The sequence below is a fragment of the Xenopus tropicalis genome, chromosome 5, assembly GCF_000004195.4.
Source record: "Xenopus tropicalis strain Nigerian chromosome 5, UCB_Xtro_10.0, whole genome shotgun sequence".
Classification (NCBI taxonomy): domain Eukaryota; kingdom Metazoa; phylum Chordata; class Amphibia; order Anura; family Pipidae; genus Xenopus; species Xenopus tropicalis.
The window spans coordinates 88,124,566-88,144,431 of NC_030681.2; the positions used below are offsets into that span (position 1 = coordinate 88,124,566).

The 19,866-nt window shown below is 37.9% G+C and overlaps 1 protein-coding gene across 17 annotated transcripts in view; it reads left to right on the forward strand.

The window, feature by feature from the left end:
* Positions 1 to 19,866, forward strand: part of snap91 (synaptosome associated protein 91kDa) — a 78,719-nt gene that overhangs the window by 9,099 nt on the left and 49,754 nt on the right. For all 17 annotated transcript variants that reach the window (XM_012962769.3, XM_012962768.3, XM_012962772.3 and 14 more), the window contains 4 exon segments: positions 17,328 to 17,470; positions 18,038 to 18,113; positions 19,544 to 19,646; positions 19,730 to 19,823. In XM_012962769.3, coding sequence (XP_012818223.1) covers positions 17,328 to 17,470; positions 18,038 to 18,113; positions 19,544 to 19,646; positions 19,730 to 19,823 — 416 coding nt within the window.

Here is a 19,866-nt window from a genome sequence, read left to right on the forward strand (position 1 = left end):
TTCTGGATTCTTTAAATTGCTTTCATTAATTGAACAGTTTTCAATAATTCATTGGAGTAATTATTGAGAAACAATCCTGACATAAACTGTTCTTTTGGTATCATTTAAGACATTATTCGGCTCTGTTCTATGTCAGATTCTTTTCATGCCTCATGTATTTTCATAAAACAAGAAGAGACGCATACACAGTCTGTTTCAGTAAATGTGTCTTCACACTCTATTGAGGACAAACAGTTGTCACTCATTTCAAGAATCACAAAGGCATTGACAAGAAGACATTATTTAGCTTGTTACTTTTATAATCTTTCCGAGATAAATATATGCTAGTCACTCATATAATTTCTTTTCACTATGCAGATCAAATTGCAGATTAGTTATGTTTTCCAGGACTGCAGAACGACATGGTTGTTGTTTGCTTAACTTTATTTGGGTTTTCAAGATTCATCATGCTTGCGGCAAGACCATATTGAGGGTTCAACAACATTTTACATATATGTGAAAACTAGAGAATTTCGAAGGTAGCAGTGAATTTTGGACAGATCTTTAGACAGATTCATGTTTTACTTTTTAAACAACTTTCCTCCATATGTAATAAAAGGCAATAAGTTTGCACAGTAGCAGTAACCCATAGCAACCAATAAGATGTTTGCTTTTAAACAGGTAACCAGTAAATATACCTGCTGATTGGTTGCTATGGGTTACTGCTACTGTGCAAACTTTTATTATATAACCCCCTAAAGGCAGCGCCAGATGAAAACCTTGTGCTGTTTTTTAATAAATACTGTACAGCAGAGTTCCATTTTTCTCAGCTGTACCAGTTTAAAAATAAATAAATAAATAAATAAAAATAAAGACTAGGTGTGATTAGAAGCCACCTGTCTCTGTGCAAATGGGCAGATTTCAACTGGAAATGTTTTGTTTTTATCCCTAGATGATTTTTGGTTTTCCTTATTTTTTGTTTGTGGTTTTTGAGTTATTTATCTTTCTATACTTATTTCTATTTACATTACAACCAGGCAGGAATATTAATAGGAGGGGGTCTAAATAGAAAGATGAGTAATGAAAAGTAGCAATAACATTGAAGCTTCACAGAGCATTTGTTAGTCAGAAGAAGAAGGCAAGTAATTAGACTATAAAAAAATAAAAATAAAAACCAAGTGAAAAGTTGCTTGGAATGAACTTAATATGTTAAAGAATGGCTAAGCTAATGTAGATAAACCCCTTTAAATCTAGCCATGTATGCAGTGAGGGGGCTTGTCACTGAAGTGCTGTGAGGCAGATGTGATATCAGGCAGCATTAATGTTTTTTCTGCTGATGGAGAAAGCACCATGTTGAACAAAAAGTCTTTAATACCTTAAAGGAAATGGCTGATGTAACAATCTCCTACAGACAACAAAAGCCCCTGAAAATATCTCTTGCTTTTCTTAATTCAGGAGAATGGGATCACCTCCCTGTTAAAGGGACACTAACAGTACATGCAGGTATTCACTGCTAAAATTATGTATTTGAACTTGGCTTACAACTTCAAAAAGCCACTGAGTCAGCATTCTAATAACAGTAATATATTTTACCTTGTAACTACAGAATTTAGTACATAAGTCAATCTTTATGAAGTTATTGCTAAGCAGGCTTCTTAAGACTTTAAATGAGATCAAAGACTGGCTCACTAAAGGTTGCCATGCAAGAATGGAGTTTAAACTGCCCCCATTTCATTGCAGAATTTTCTTGCTGTTTTGGCTGCATAGGAACCTCTTGCTCTGTATCGTGATCAAGAAACTGCATGAGTTCACAGTAATGCAGACGCACATATTCTGGATATGGCAAATAATGTAATCTAATGATTATGATGAGTGATTAGTTACTTTATATCGATGCCCATTAAATAACATTTATGATGGGACCAAAAAAAAAAAAATACAGTGGAATACAGGTATGGGATCCCTTATCCAGAAACCTATTATCCAGAAAGTTCCAAGTTACAGAAAGGCCATCTCCCATAGACTCCATTTATAAGCAAATGATTCAAATTTTTAAAAATGATTTCATTTTTTTCTGTAATAATAAAACAGTACCTTGTACTTGATCCCAGCTAAGATATAAGTAATCCTTATTAGAGGCAAAACAAGCCTATTAGGTTTATTTAATATTTAAATGATTTTTAGCAGACTTAAAATATGGAGATACAAATTACAGAAATATCCTTAATCTGGAAAACCCCAGGTCCCGAGCATTCTGGATAACAGGTCCCATACCTGTACTTCAAAGAGGGTATGTAAAACTGTACAGGTATAATTCAAATGTAACTCAAGCTCAAACATTAATAAATCATTCCCATATTTTAGCTAAAGACTTTACTTTGGGGCCACCAAAAATGCAAATAATTTATCTTTCCTTTGCCTTGTAATAATGATATGTTTAAACCAAAGGACCTGAGGGCTCATTCATAATGCCCCACACTATCCCGGTTCCCACACATGAGCAGTGCAGTGAAAAAGCCATCTTTTTTGTTATAGTTTGGCTTTTTACTCTACTGCACATGCACAAGTGGCGCGAAGAAGGCTGGTTTCCTTTTTCTTTGTAATAATAAACAGTACCTTGTACTTGATGGTAACTGAGCTGCATGAATCCATATTGGTAGCAAAACAACCCCATAGACTTTAATTTATGTTTAAATAATTTTTAGCAAATGTAAAGTATAATGATCCAAATTACAAAAAGCCCCTTTATCCAGAAAAGCCCAGGTCTCAAGCATTCCATATAATAGTTCCCATGCTTATACAGTCGCTCCTGAAAACAGAGTCAGACTCAAGTTCAGGTGATAATCAGACACATAATCTAGCACTGATGGAAAGCTGTACTCAAAACCATAAACCATCACTTGTCACATATCGATAAATATATATTTTGCATGCATTTTTTCTCTTTTGGCAGATAACCTAGGTGGGACAGTAAGCCGAGATGGGCGTTTGACATATCAGCTTAGATTTCAGATAAATATAACAATAAAACTCTTTTCTTAAAAAGCAAGCAAGCACAATAGAACAGACAATATAAATAAAAATAGTGGCACTTTGTGTAATGTAAGTAATTCCACTCAATGAATGCAACTAAAAACAGACAGATTGTGTGGTACGTAAGTGAGTGTACTCAGCCATTCTGAATCTGTTTAGCAATAGTGTAGTTAAAATCCTTATAAAAGTATAGTTCAGAGTTCGCACACTTGTATGCCAAATACCACTTTGTGTCTGGAAATGCCCACGAATGGTCTCAATGCAAATTTCTTTGAAAAAAAGAAAACCAATTATGGTGCAGGCTTTATACCCTTGCTTGTGACTACTCACAAGAGATCCATAAACTTCAGGCACGTAATTGCAATCCAGGCTGTTCTCCTCCTTTGTCTCTCCCTAGCTACTAAGTCAGCCCCAAACCAAAAAATAGAATTACAGAGCATGTATTTGAAAAGACTAAACAGTCAGATTAATTGTTAATGCGCGGCAATGCAAAAAACATATTATATACTACAGCTCTCGGCATCCGCAGCCATCTGGTTAAGGCCATATTTAATGGGGCAGCATTCCCCCTTTTCAACATGAATTCAGTGAACAGGACAAGTTATGCACATATTTTCTATGGCTTTTGTTATTTCTTTAGCCAAAGAGGGTTATTTAATTATCCACCTTGCAAGGACCGAACATGGAGTAGTTTTCAGATTATCTGTTTGCCATTTCATTTCAAAAATAACAATCATAGATATTTCTTATATTTTTCCTGTTTAATTATGTTCAGTTTTACTCCCCTTTTAAATATAACCTCAGCTCACTGGCTGCTACAGGTTATCTGTGCTAATAGTTTACTTTGTAGCAGAACCTCTTGAATATGTACGCCTATGAATAGGCCATATTGTTGGATTGTACGCTATTCAGTCTGGAATTTAATTCCAGGCATAGATCCACGTTGTGAAAATATCAGTTGCTTGTTGAAATGTTTGCAAATTATATTTTTAACCTTGATGATATAGAAGGTCTTTAGTGTGGGTGTAATTGCTGAATCGTTCTGTCATAACTTTATTTCTCAGTAAACTAAACCAAGATGTGGGAGCCAATTAATTTTACAAAAACATTGAGATCTTTCATTGTGTACTCACTGAGTAACAAAGCAGACCTTTACTGCACTCTTTCCATAGGGCCCCCATGAGCCTCTTTCCAATTGGTGTGCACTGACTGCAAGTAAACTTTACTCAAAGAACTAGGAGGGATATACATTCATAAAAACTATTCAGTAGTTTTAACATTAATTGTAATTGTGGTTAAAAGCATAATTTGTTTTTTCTTTTACACTGCTGGACCTGACTCTTGAAATAGTGTAGTAGAAGCCTCTCTCCTAGCAAAAACTAATTCTCACAGTGTCTTGCTACGTTGTTTAAGTACCTGTGCAGATAATAGAAATTGATAAATACTGCTTTTAGTAGCAATTATATATTTATCTCTAAAACCACAATGTGCAGTATGAAGCAAGGAGGGAAAGGAAGGGAGAATACCTTTTTAGAGATGGCTGCCTGATCTAGAAAATGTGAAGTAAGTGTGACTGAGTAAATATTTGATTAGGTCAGCCAAAAGTGTGGCGTTTTTACTAAACAATAGGAGGACTATTGGGCAGTATGCTTTTTAAATTTTGACTTGCATTCTCCTTTAAAGGGGATATAAATTCAAAATTTTGCCCAACAAGAAACCTTCTGATACATAATTAAAGGGGAACTCTGGCTTCCAAACCACAGGCTTCCAAAACACAGAACCCCCTAATATACTATCACTGTAATGGCTTCCTTCAAAAAGTATGAATAAAGACCATTTTTTATTTTAAAATCTATCTGTAAAAAACAGTTCTTTTCTTTCTGCATCATTTTAATCCTGGCAGGGAAGGAGGGACTAAAACATTGATATTACAAATTGTAACAACTTCTCATAAGCTTACAGACAGCATGCAGTTACTACATAACCCACGATGTATTGCACTGTGATGTTCCTTTCCTTATTGACATCACGTGTGCAGGGGATTGTGGGATTTGGAGGATACAGGCTGAAGGCAGGCTGAGGACAGTCATCTTCTGTTACATTTTGACTACTCAGAATATTCAGCAACATCAGCAGAAGAACAGTTAGCTTGGCTTAACTGTAATGTAACTGTTCCAAACCATATTATTACAGTATACATTAATTGATGTATACTGCAGTGTTGCTTGAAATTTTGTTTACTTGCGTAGGTTGTGGTTGGGTGAAGCTCCCCTTTAAACATTTTAGTAATACATAGGAAATAAATGGGAATTAGGTGCTAATAGAGTCTGTAAATATTTGATCCATTTTGTGTTCATTGCTCTTATTTTTGTGTTAACCTCAATGTAGAAAATATACTTTTTTTTATAAAATAGGTAGCCTCACTGGTATGGTAGTTGCTCTTCTCTTACATGAAGGTGGTGGGGAGGAAATAGTCTTCAATAACACAAGCAGCGAGGTGCTTCTTGGTCTTGGTTGCACTTTTGCCATTGGTGCCACTATCCAGGGTCCAACTGGGAGGAGGGGGGGTTCCAGGGGCCCCCAGAGGCCCTGGCAGCTGCCCAACCCACTCCCCCGACCATGCATACATAATGCTCTACCATCAGAACTTAGTTGGGTGGGGAATAGACAAGTGGCCCAGGGGAATCGCTGGTGGGATCGGGTCTGGGCCAGCGGGACCAACCAGGTTTTTACCCATTGCCCCACTGGCCCAGTCCGAACCTGCCACTGTCGGGAAAGAATTGCCATGAACACTGGTTTAAACGGAATTTCAGTTATATAGGTAATCCGTTTAAAGCCCGGGGACAGTAATATTCAGGCACAGAATGTTAAAGTCATACGTTGTCCCTCAAAGTGAGAGAAGTATGAGCAGCATGACAGTATTTGCTGGAGACCCTGGCCATAGCATGTGGGTTTGCTGTAAGTTCTGTGACTGCACATGAACCTGGTGCTACATATACAAGTCTCTGGTATGGGCCTGGCGAGTTTGTCTGTTAGACACCTATAATAGAGACTTGAAAGCTGTTAGTCCAAGAGAGACACAAATTGCTGTGTAAGATGACTGCAATTCAAATTATAGATTAAAAATTGTGAAATTGCTGTCCTGATTCTGTCTCATGACAAGCACTGAATTAAATTGAAGTTGTTTGCCTGTGTTGCTGTGGTCTCATTCATGTTCCCAACCAGTTCTAAACTATTAGATACATAATTAGTTCAAAGTATATTTCTGATAGTATACTTATACCACTTATGTGCAGAACATTACACAGTACCGTAACTATCACTGTTAGGGCCTGTGCTGCAGAGCCCCCACCCCCCTCTAGACTCAATTTTTGCTCTGGATTTGCGTGCTCACGAGCCTTCAGCGGGTGTAGTCACACCCCTGGCAGATCCACTGACAACACATAAAAAGCAAATGGTCTATGTTGTGTCTAGAACCAGATCACCTTTGTTTCAATGGCCATGCAAATGTAATTTTTAAATAATCTGTATTAAGTATAGCATAGCACATCATCATTGGAACATCAGATACCTGGCTATAAATGATTATATATTTTTATATATTAGTTTCCAGCCAGCTGCAGGTATAACAATGAAAGCAGAATTTGATTAGTTGCCATGGATTACTGCCCAGGTGCAAATTTGCCCAGTGTTTATAAATGACCTCCTCTGTGTCTTACAGATGTAGATGCTTATTTATTAGTTCCTCTCTGACCTGGCTGGTTTCCTATCTACACAAGAGGGTTTTAGGTGAACTGTGTAAATGGAGTCTGAATGATGTGGTTATTATTTTGGGAGTAGTTTGTATCATTGAGGCTGCAACAGTCCTCTTGGTAAATATATCCAGAGATAAGAGTAATATTTAACCATTAGCAACATTAACCCTCAAGTTATTTTCTTTCAACTTGGAGTAAGTCTTGAATCCTATTTAGTTCAGATTTTCAGCTTTTGTTAGAATAGAGGTTTATAAATGAACTTTTATCCTTTAATGGTTTAAGGAAATTCCATAAACCAGAAATGTACCCCTTCCGTAATTTTTTGGGATGTTTTAAAATTCTGTGAACTTTGAAAAGCTCAAAGCTGCAGTGGTGCCAGGTAAGGAGATATGGTCAGGAATGGAGATCACACAAAAATATGCACTGTCTAAAGCAGTTGTCGTAGTTTCTGCTTCCAACACTTCCAAATTACGGAAAGGCCATCTCCCATAAATTCCATTATAAGCAAATAATTGTGATTTTTGAAAACTATTTCCTTTTTCTATGTAATAATAAAATAGTACCTTGTACCCACCAGTAGTTTTTTATTCTCTGCCCTGGTGGCTGTGGCATTTGAAACAATTGAACACAGGCAGCAGATTGACAGACCTGTTTTAGTGGAAGAGACTGTTTTAAACAATGTTGCAAATGCCAACCAGGAGTTCAGCAAATGCTGCTTTCAATAGCAATTACATTTACAAATAACGTTTAAAGCTCTAAAAATGTTTAATAAATTTGTATTGGAATGTTGCTTAGAATTATGTTTTCTTTTATTAGGCAAAAATTATTTTTATGGTTTGACATATCCTTTAAGGTATGGAGTTACAAATCTGAAAAACCCCAGGTCCTGAGCATTCTGGATCCCTTACCTGTATATAGAAATTAAGGCCCTTGGCCTAGTTCGAGGAATCCATGTACAAGGTTTGCCAGGGCCATGATACCTAAGCTGACCCATTGGTGCAAATTTACAGAGATGAAGGTAAAAGTATGAATGAAACATTGTATCCATAAGAAGTTCAGTATCTGGAATTTCAAAAATAGATATAAATGGTTTTTGTTTTTTTAGAGAGATACTTTTGAGAGATACGTTTTGATTGAATTTATGCGGCCCATCCATAAAATGTGATGGGCTTTGCACTTCTCTAGGAGAGTTGCTAAAAATTTGAACACCAGAGGGTAATTAGATCTCTCTAATGTATCCTAGTAAGTAGTTATTTTCACATGCAGTAGGGAGATATAATGTGGGTGCCAATGAAAATCAAAATTTAATTGGAGGAGTTTTACCATATGGCTAGGTAAGTGCTTCTGTCTTATTATGGTTAATGAATAGCCCAGAAATAATACCAAAGGAATTCAAGATACTATATACATTTGTAATGGAAGTTTCAAAAGGATAAAGGTCAAGTCATCCGCAAAAATGTTAATTTTGTGATGGTAGCCTCCAAAAAAAGACTCTGTCTTGCACCATGATAAATTGAGAATATTATGGTGGAGAAACCTAACATATTGGCTAAGGCAGTGGAGGTAGGATATAAAGCCTTGATACACTGCAAAAGGTTGACTCCAAATGCGGTAAGCAAAATTATGCGCCTGATTGCATCTGAGGCCTTCCTACCAGGTACTTAACCCTACCTGGTCTTTATGAATTATAGAGGGAAGAAAAGTGTTAACTCTGGATGCTAGTATTTTTCCAAGAATTTTTACAGTCATATAAATCAGAATTTGGATTAGGGATCACTGATATTTTCTCTTTAACAGATTCTGGGTGAATTTTAAGCTAATAAACATTGCTGTGAAATGGGAGGTTAACACTGAGGAGAATTTTCTTTAATACATATTAGAGAATCCATCTAGGTGCTTTAGTGGATTCCAGTTGTCCTTTAACCTGAGAGACCGTCCGTAATTTCCCTGTCTGCTTGGTCTCTTTGGTCACAAGTCAGTGTGGGAAGATTAAGACCTTGAAAAAATATATCAAACATGTTTTGGAAAATCGAGGGTGGTTTGGTATAAAGCTTTTGGTAAAATTGCACAGATTTGTTGGCATTAGTAATTGGATTTCGAGTAAGGGAGTCCTGGGAAGTTCTAATAAGATGAATTGTAGGGGGAGAGTCTGGGTTATTCAGTTAATGGGCTAACATTGTGCCAGGTTTATCTAGGGCGCAACATAACGTATGTTTGGTCCGTCTCAGTTTCTTTTCAGCTGCCTTAGTCAATAGAATGTCCAAAACTCTCTGTAGTTTTATAATCTGAGGGTGATAGTCAACAATTGGATTGGAATTTTTCAAGAATGTCATTCTGTCTAATTCTTGGGTCGAAGAGGAAACTGCATTCCATCTAGCACTCTTCCTCTGGGGCCCAATTTGAACGAATGGGCCTCTGTGCAAGTTTGAAGGCATATGCTTATCTATTATATGTCTTATGATGTAGTCTCAATTTCCAAACCATATTTGAATCTTCAGAATGGATTAAAGGGCCATGTTTACTATCACTACAAAGCTCAAATATGTTAGTTAAGAATACCAATTGTTTTGTATTGGGAACGTAATAAGTAGCTATTGTTATAGGAGAATCTCCTTTATAGATATAAGCTGGATAATATTCACCTTCTGGGTCTGTGATCATATTAGCTACTGCCAGTACTAGTTGAGAATGAAAACATAGCGACTCCCTTGGCTTTACTAGGTCTGGTTGCTAATAATACAGTTGGGAACCTTTTATGGAAATACCTGGGAAAAGAAGAGGGGAAAATTCTGTTTCTTGCAAGCATATAATATAAATTCCCAAAAATGTAAAATAGGAAAAGGCTTTAAAGGAACAGTAACACCAAAAAATCAAAGTGTATAAAAGGAATTACAGTATAATGTACTGTTGCCCTGCACTGGTAAAACTGGTGTATTTGCTTTAGAAACATTACTATAGTTTAGTAAATGAAGCTGCTGTGTAGCCATGGGGGCAGCCATTTAAAAGAGAAAAGGCACAAGTTACATAGCAGATAACAGATAAGTTCTGTACAATACAATGGTGTTTTATCTGTTATCTGCTATGTAACCTGTGCCTTTTCTCCTTTTTCCAGCTTGAATGGCTGCCCCCGTGGCTACACAGCAGCTTATTTATATAAACTATAGAAGTGTTTCTGAAGCAAATGTGCAAATTTTACCAGTGCAGGGCAACAGTGCATTGTATTATGATTACTTAAAAACATTTTTATTTTTTGGTGTTACTGTTCCTTTAATCCTCTTAACAGGTGAATTAAACCCCTGAACATTTACACTAAGAATTTTAAGTCCCATAATTATTGAAGGTTAAACTGATACCTAAGTTTAATTGGGGTATACCTTCCTGAGGGGTGTTACCATATATAATTGATTCATTTTCGTTGATGGATTAGTTTTTCGTTTAACAAATAATAGCAGGATTCCCATTAAAATAAATTGATTTGCATATAGACAGCAATCAATCAAACAAACACTTAACTATAACGTTTGTCAACTGTAATATAGCAAAGTTCTAAATGGAACCATACTCACTCCACGTGTCTCCCATTGGGCAAAAACATGTCCTAGCCAGCACTTACTGATTTACTTCATGGCCATCCCATTTATAGTAAAGAGGGTATCATTGGGGATAGGGAGAAAACAAAGGGGGGGGTAGGGGGAAGGGAATAAATAAATACACAAATTACATGGAACTTAGCTTAGCTTAGTGGTTTGAGGAAAAGAAAAAAAAATGGGGGAAATAGAGTGGCCTTAATAAAGAGCCAAGCCTGAGTATGCAATAAATGTTTACCGGTCACTGAGTTTGTTTCCAACCAATTTGAAAGGGTCCAGTAAGCTGGTGCGTCAAAGGCAACAATAGAGTAGTCCAAATATTTTTCATTGAGAGCAAGATGAGACAAAAGTCAAGGTTTTCGTGGGCTTGATTTCACGCTTTCATAGGATGGTCAGTTTGCCTTGAGAAGTTTCTGATGTAATAATCTCTTTGTTGCGAAATTCAAGTTTATTAGCATTTCTTGCTGCAGCAAGGACCCCGCTACTTGCATCTGATGGAGAGTAATATAATGTCCCTTGGTGGATCCTCTGCATGTTTCAGAGGGAGAGCTTGGTGGACTCTATCCATCTCCAATCTAGTGATCTTGGCACGTTTTCTGTGAGGGTGCCGGGATCTCTGGCTGGCCATATACTTGCTAGCTATTGCGAGGTAGGGTGTCTGCTGGGGTGGACTGCTTCCGTTACCTAAATGGTGCTCTGCTGGTGCAGAGCCAACTCAAGGTGTGGCCATGGATGTGCCCCCAGAAGTTTGTGTGTGTGTGTGTATACAGTGGTGTGAAAAACTATTTGCCCCCTTCCTGATTTCTTATTCTTTTGCATGTTTGCCACACTTAAATGTTTCTGCTCATCAAAAACCGTTAACTATTAGTCAAAGATAACATAATTGAACACAAAATGCAGTTTTTAAATGAAGGTTTATGCTGATGCCACACCAGGCGTAGGGCTAATTTTTTCGGCATGTAGCCGATATACGCATGAAAACGCGAGACTTTGCATTCTCTCGTGTTTTCGTGCGTATATCGGCTACATGTGCCTGCACCCGAGTGTATCCCATTCATTCGGGTGCAGGCACAAGTAGCAGGCGTAGGGCTGAATTTTCGGCAAGCGTTTTTCCGCTTGCCGAAAAAATTAGCCCTACGCCTGGTGTGGCATCAGCCTAACGTTATTAAGGGAGAAAAAAAACTCCAAATCTACATGGCCCTGTGTGAAAAAGTGATTGCCCCCCTTGTTAAAAAATAAATTAACTGTGGTTTATCACACCTGAGTTCAATTTCTGTAGTCACCCCCAGGCCTGATTACTGCCACACCTGTTTCAATCAAGAAATCACTTAAATAGGAGCTACCTGACACAGAGAAGTAGACCAAAAGCACCTCAAAAGCTAGACATCATGCCAAGATCCAAAGAAATTGAGGAACAAATGAGAACAAAAGTAATTGAGATCTATCAGTCTGGTAAAGGTTATAAAGCCATTTCTAAAGCTTTGGGACTCCAGCGAACCACAGTGAGAGCCATTATCCACAAATGGCAAAAACATGGAACAGTGGTGAACCTTCCCAGGAGTGGCCGGCCGACCAAAATTACCCCAAGAGCGCAGAGACAACTCATCCGAGAGGCCACAAAAGACCCCAGGACAACATCTAAAGAACTGCAGGCCTCACTTGCCTCAATTAAGGTCAGTGTTCACGACTCCACCATAAGAAAGATACTGGGCAAAAACGGCCTGCATGGCAGATTTCCAAGGCGCAAACCACTTTTAAGCAAAAAGAACATTAAGGCTCGTCTCAATTTTGCTAAAAAACATCTCAATGATTGGAAAATACCTTGTGGACCGACAAGACAAAAGTTGAACTTTTTGGAAGGTGCGTGTCCAGTTACATCTGGCGTAAAAGTAACACAGCATTTCAGAAAAAGAACATCATACCAACAGTAAAATATGGTGGTGGTAGTGTGATGGTCTGGGGTTGTTTTGCTGCTTCAGGACCTGGAAGGCTTGCTGTGATAGATGGAACCATGAATTCTACTGTCTACCAAAAAATCCTGAAGGAGAATGTCCGGCCATCTGTTCGTCAACTCAAGCTGAAGCGATCTTGGGTGTTGCAGCAGGACAATGACCCAAAACACACCAGCAAATCCACCTCTGAATGGCTGAAGAAAAACAAAATGAAGACTTTGGAGTGGCCTAGTCAAAGTCCTGACGTGAATCCTATTGAGATGTTGTGGCATGACCTTAAAAAGGCGGTTCATGCTAGAAAACCCTCAAATAAAGCTGAATTACAACAATTCTGCAAAGATGAGTGGGCCAAAATTCCTCCAGAGCGCTGTAAAAGACTCGTTGCAAGTTATCGCAAACGCTTGATTGCAGTTATTGCTGCTAAGGGTGGCCCAACCAGTTATTAGGTTCAGGGGGCAATTACTTTTTCACACAGGGCCATGTAGGTTTGGATTTTTTTTCTCCCTAAATAATAAAAACCCTAATTTAAAAACTGCATTTTGTGTTTACTTGTGTTATCTTTGACTAATAGTTAAATGTGTTTGATGATCAGAAACATTTTGTGTGACAAACATGCAAAAGAATAAGAAATCAGGAAGGGGGCAAATAGTTTTTCACACCACTGTATATGTATATATGTGTATATATATATATATATATATATATATATATATATATATATATATATATATATATATATATATATATATATATATATAAAAAATGGAGGAAAGCAGGCACTCACGTCTATTTAGATCAAAAGGATGCCTGGGTGCAGTATCAGAACAATTGCAACATAGTGGAAATAAATGCCGCACTCACTTTGATAAAGGCTGTGGATACGGCCGAAACGTTAGATTGACGTTTTTTTCACAATAAAAGCATTCTTTATTTTTCAGTAAGTCCTGTGAGTGCGGCATTTATTTCCACTATATATATATATATATATATATATATATATATATATATAATATATGTGTGTGTGTTACTCCATAGCCTTGGATAACCTTTGAAATATATCAGCTTGGTACTTGACATTTTAGTGTGCCTCTACAGGATGAGCATACTAAGTGTCACATAATAGCCTTGTGTTTTTTCTAATAGCCTTGTTTTTTTTTCTTTACTAAAGGTGGAAATATATATTCAGATATGCTCAGGACCTGGGGTTTTCCAGATAAGGCAGCGGTTCTCAACCTGTGGGTCGGGACCCCTTTTGGCGTCAAACAACCCTTTCACAGGGGTCACCTAAGACAATCGGAAAACACATATTTCCGATGGTCTTAGGAATAATTTTATGGTTGGGGGTCACCACAACATGAGGAACTGTATTAAAGGGTCACGGCATTAGGAAGGCTGAGAACCACTGGGATAAGGTGTCTTTCTGTAATTTGGATCCCCATATCTTAAGTCTGCTAAAACATTATTAAAACAGTAAATAAACCCAAATGTATGGTATTGCCTCATTATAAGTAAGGATTCATTATACCTTAGTTGGGATCAAGTACAATGTACTGCTTTATTATTTCAGAATAAAAGGAAATAATTTAAATTTAAAACATTTTTTTTTTTTTTTTAGTAATTTGGAACATTCAGATAGATGCACACATACATGGTATTATGTCCTAAACTTGATTTAGAGCAATTTGCAATACAGATGTTGCTGCTGAGTTGATGATATTACCATGCCAATGTAGCTTCTGCTTTCCTCAGCACCAAAATTAAAGAGACAGCAGCTTGAAATTAAATAAATATATTTGCAATGTGAGCTGTCATTGCTCAGATTGTGAACTGTATTGGCTATTCATACCTGAAGTACTTTCTGCTTTTACGACTTCCTATGGAGGAACGCAATGCTTTGTTTGGCAGTCCGTATTGCTTGCCATATGGAAAAGAATGAATCTATATTTAGCCAGAAGCAAAGTTATTTCATGAGTGTGTCAGGTCTCTATGCCAGCAAGAACGCTATTTGAGAGGACATCTTTTGAAATCCTTTGTGAGGGTCCAACTATTTGCTCTCTTTAAGCATAAGCTAACAGTAGGTCAATAAATAATTGCACTTTTTTTTATTATTTCTGGAACAGATATGGGAGATTTTATTCAATAACCTATTATCCACAACGATCTGAAATGCAAACCCAGTGATTTCTTTACAATAGTGTACTCTTTTAATAGACTTCAAAATAGATTTTTTAAATGACTAGCAATAATAAGCTAAAGGATGGCCTCTGCTCCAAAGTAAGGCAAAACACCCCATCTGTAGCCTCTTTTATTTGCTGCAGAGGGGGGGGAAATTTCTTTCTGACTCCAAGATGGCAATTGGACCAGTTCCTAATCAACTTGTACTATAAGCTATCTTTCTTACCCTGTATTTCCTCACTTCCACCCAGCCCCTTCTTCTACCTCTAATGTATCTGCCAGTATGACTGATTAAGGAAGTGAATACTACAACTTCACAGCTTTCATTGAAAAAAAACCCTTTCGGAATATATAGATGGAACTTCTTTTCTTCTTATCAGAATGGGTGCCCTTATGTCTGCTGGTAGGACCTGCTGGTAAATAATGCATTAGAGAGATTACTATATGATTCCCTTATATATTTATACATAGTTATCATATTACCCCTTAAGTGCCACTGTAAACAATCTCAACTTGACCAGTCTTTCTTCATAACTGATACTTTCCATACCCTTTACCAGCTTAGTTGCCCTTTTCTGGGCCCTCTCTAATTCCATAATATCCCGTTTGACCACTAGAGATCAAAACTGCATGGCATATTCTAGATGGGGCCTTACCACTGCTCTGTAAAGGGGAAGAATAACACCCTCCTCCTGTGAATCTATACCCCTTTTCATACAGCTCAAAACCTTGTTTGCCCTTGCAGCTGCTGCCTGGCATTGCTTGCTACAGCCAAGTTTATTATCTACAAGGACTCAAAGGTCCTTTTCCATTATGGATTTGCCTAGTTAATGAAAAAGAAAGTTACAATCACAGGGGGGGTACAAATGTAATCACTTACCTGAAACCCCCAGCCAGTGCTCCTGTTAAGAAAACTATGTTACATTTTCATAATTAAATCTCATCTGCCCCTTAGCTGCCCAGATTGCCAGTTTGGCAAGATCCTGCTGCAGGGATGCTGCATCCTGGATGGAATTAATTGGGCTGCATAGTTTTGTGTCATCTGGAAACACTGATACATTACTTATAATACCCTAACTAAATCACTAATGAATAAGTTAAATAGAAGTGGAGCCTAAGGGACCCAATAAAAAACCTTACTCCAAGTTCCATTAACTGTCCCCCTCTGTACCCGATCCTGTAGCCAGTTTCCTATCAATGTGCAAACAACTTTACTAAGACCAACAGACCTTAGTTTAGAAATCAGTCATTTGTTTTGCAGAACATAATTTTAAATGTGATCCCTTAACATGCCTTTAAAATACTGCCCACCAGGGGTGTCAAACTGGCCTATAATTTCCAGGCTGAGATAATAATCCCTTTTTAAATATAGGAATTACACCAGCTTTCCCCAATCAATAGGTACCATACCAGAGGAAAGCGAGTCTAAGAAAATCAGAAATAGAGGCCAGTTTAAAACTGAACTAAGCTCTCTAAGTACCCAAGGGTGTATTCCTAAACCCATGCAGGGATTTTGTAGAATCATGTCTGTTTTTAATGCTGCACCACCACTGACCGCCCCAATATCATAGCCATCCAGTACTGGCTTTAAGCTTTGTGCCTTGATACAGAGATTTCCCAGGATTCTCTGAATCTCTTAATTATATTATGTTCTGTATATAATGAAATCCCCAAATCTATTGCAGTTTTACATTGAGGTACAGTTAGAACCAGCTTCCTTTACCATGAAAATAAAAATACCAACATTTGCCAGCAGGTGGCACATGGTCTATGGTATTTTCTGTTGTGTTTTGCTGGCAAGTCTTTGCACTCTAGCACTGGGCCGAAACTAAGGGTAGGCAGAAGAGGCACCTGCCTAGGGTGCAATGAACCTCTCCTACCTACCCCTAGTCCATCCTCTCTTGTCAGTGCCCCCGCTGGTTGTCATTACGTGGTGAGGCCAATGATTCCACCCCACACTGACTGAACTGCCAAGCACGCGTGAAGGGGGGGCGAGGTGGCCGACCAGGTTGCCTAGGGCGCTCGGTCAGCTTGGCCTATCCCAGCTCTAGCACCAGCTAGAGTCAGGATTTTTAAAAAGTGATGTCTGGACACAGTGACACAAAATGTGAAAACTTGCTGGCTGCATCTGTGCGTTGAATTGTTGCAGTATTTTTCCAGCCTCTCTGGCATGCCCTTAGTGGTGTAAGACATATTTCTAGTCTTTTGTTGCCCCTTTCCCAACTGTTTTGAAATATTGCTGGCATCAAATTTAGAATGAGCACATATTTTTCAGAAAATAATTGCATTTCTTACATTTGATGTGTTTTCTTTGGTTTAAATGATTTGTTAATTCTTTTATCTTTTTATTTACATTTCATGCAGTGTCCCAACTTGGAAAATGGTGTTGTACTTGAAATGTTAAATAATTCCTCACTTTTTGGAGCTCTAATCTTTTTAACCTATAGTAAATAAAATGAGAGAATGCTTCTCCCCAGAGCATTAATGTTGCCATGTGTACTTTATTTGGCAGAATAGCTGAAATGTATTTTATACTTTTCTCCATTGGTTGATGTAAGGTGGTCTTTACTGAAGTCAGTGGAAGGCAGCATGTATAGTAAGTTCCTCTTGAAATATGTGTAGAAATAGTACCATGTTGGTTTCTTTGCAAAAATGTAAAGCTTATTCCTACTGTAGATGTGACACTATCTTAAAGAAGTGTCAGATGTTGCCTCATTTGCAGTCCAATGGCAACTGCAGTCCAGCATCAGCTTGTGGTCTCAATGCCATATCCCAGGTTTCAAATGCTCTAAAATAGGATATCAAATTGTAACCTGGTTTTATTGCTTTGATTTTTTTTCTTACAGTCTTAATCCAAGCCACCAATGAGACAAATGTCAATATTCCTCAGATGGCAGACACGCTGTTTGAACGAGCTACAAATAGCAGCTGGGTCGTTGTGTTCAAAGCCTTAGTCACAACTCATCACCTAATGGTTCATGGTAACGAGGTAAGGCCTTTGAATAACATGAATCTGAGCAGATGAAAGCAACAAAAAAAGCTCATTCTATTTTTTTCTCCGTCTTTTCTGTACACGTCAATATATATAATCTCAGAGGCACCATGAATAGCAGCAGTAATAATGCCTTGTTGTTTGGGCTGCTGTAAACTGTGCTAAATAAACTCTTCAAAAGATATGGGGAGACAAAGTATCAATTGTTCCTGCCAGTGTGAAGCTTGCCCCAATGTAACCTGCCCGACCAATACCTGGCCTAAAATTGGGCACATGTCTATATGTAATGTTAGAAAATCCAGTCAGGTGCCTACCTTAACTGTGCTGTGGTTTGCCACAATTATTTGATTTTTAATACACTAGTCACAGTACAGTGTAAACAACAGTAATGCAGTAGAAAGCAATTCTAACACTATAGAAAAAAATAGAAGACGACCAATGTGCTAGCAGTGTTATGCTTCCTTATATTGAATGCCTTGTTAAATGATGATTTAGCAATTTTCTAAGATGTGGGAGTCTTGTGTATGTTTTAAATGTTTATTATGTTTTGTATTTATTTTGCAGAGGTTTATACAATATCTGGCATCTCGCAACACCCTCTTTAATCTTAGTAATTTCTTGGATAAAAGTGGCTCACACGGTAAGGAAAAATCTTTTTTACTCACCCCCTCATACACCAGATCATTCATTCAAAGGTTTCTCTAGCTCAAAATGTAAAAGGCCTCAAAATTGATATTAGCTTCACAACCCAACATTCAGTATTGATACTGTACCATGTTTTAATTTCACTTTATTAAATGGGAACATAAACAGCATGGAGACCCATTCATGGGTCCTGACTGAAAGGTTATATATTACTCATTGATACTTAACTTTAAAGGAGAAAGAAAGGTACAAACTAAGTAAGCTTTATCAGAAAGGTCTATGTAAATACAGCCATAAGCACTCAGACACGCCGCACTGACTTCTCTGAAAAAAGATTAGTTGTGTCTGTAATTCATGTGCCAGAGACATGCAGCTTTCTGTTCTCTGCTGTCTCCTGCTCCCCCCTCCCTCAAGAATGCTAAGAACTCACTCCCTCCCCCTTAGGAATGTGGATCAGCAGGAAGCTGACTCATAGGGGCTGATTTACTAAGACACGATTTCGAATCCGAATTGGAAAAATTCCGATTGGAAACGAACATTTTGCGACTTTTTCGTATTTTTTGCGATTTTTTCGGCGTCTTTACGATTTTTTCGTAAAAACGCGAGTTTTTCTGCGTCTTTACGATTTTTGCGTAAAAACGCAAGTTTTTCGGCGTCTTTACGAAAGTTGCGCAAAGTCGCGATTTTTTCGTAGCGTTAAAACTTGCGCGAAACGTCGCGCCTTTTAAGTTTTAACGCTACGAAAAAGGCGTGACTTTGCGCGCAAGTGTTAACGCTACGAAAAAAACGCGACTTTGCGCAACTTTCGTAAAGACGCCGAAAAACTTGCGTTTTTACACAAAAATCGTAAAGATGCCGAAAAACTCGCGTTTTTACGCAAAAATCGTAAAGACGCCGAAAAAAATCGCAAAATTACCGATCATTACGAAAAAAACGCAATCAGACGCATTCGGCCGTTCGTGGGTTAGTAAATGTGCCCCATAGTCTTACTAACTGAGCATGTTCACTTGGTCTGGGTCTCAGTGCAGGAGTGAGGTATTATGGGAACTTTCTTTACACAGCTCAGCGTTTTTTCTTCCTGTTTGGCTTCAGATCTTCTGAACAGGTGAAATATGGGGAGACTTAAGGGCACTATTGAGAGAACTGAAGGTATGCCTGCAGCTTGAGATTAACTCTTTACTAGCCTTTCCTTCTCCTTTATGTGTTGGCAATAATCTTCATCAGACAGAGGATCAGAGCTCCTTCTTGTTTAATGTGTGGAAAAAAGAACAAGCATTTTTATTTTTAAAAAATATTATCAAAAAGATAATGAAAGTATAGGCATGAAACCAAATATTCAAACAATGACCAAACCGTGATCCAACCACCTATCGTGCATCCAGGGCCTGTGCAATCGTTTATGACTATATGTTTGATTCCCTCTAGGTTATGATATGTCAACATTTATACGGAGATACAGTAGGTACCTCAACGAAAAAGCCTTCTCCTACAGACAAATGGCATTCGACTTTGCAAGAGTAAAAAAGGGGTACGCAGTATGTTTATATCCTCTTATAAACTACAACAGTATGCTGTATTCTGCTATTGGTGTAACATGTGGTCTGCTTCCAGGGCTGAAGGTGTCATGAGAACAATGCTTCCAGAGAAACTGCTAAAGGGCATGCCAATACTACAAGGGCAAATTGATGCCTTGCTTGAGTTTGATGTAAGTAAAACAAAGCATGTTTTATCATTTGACTTTACAAGTT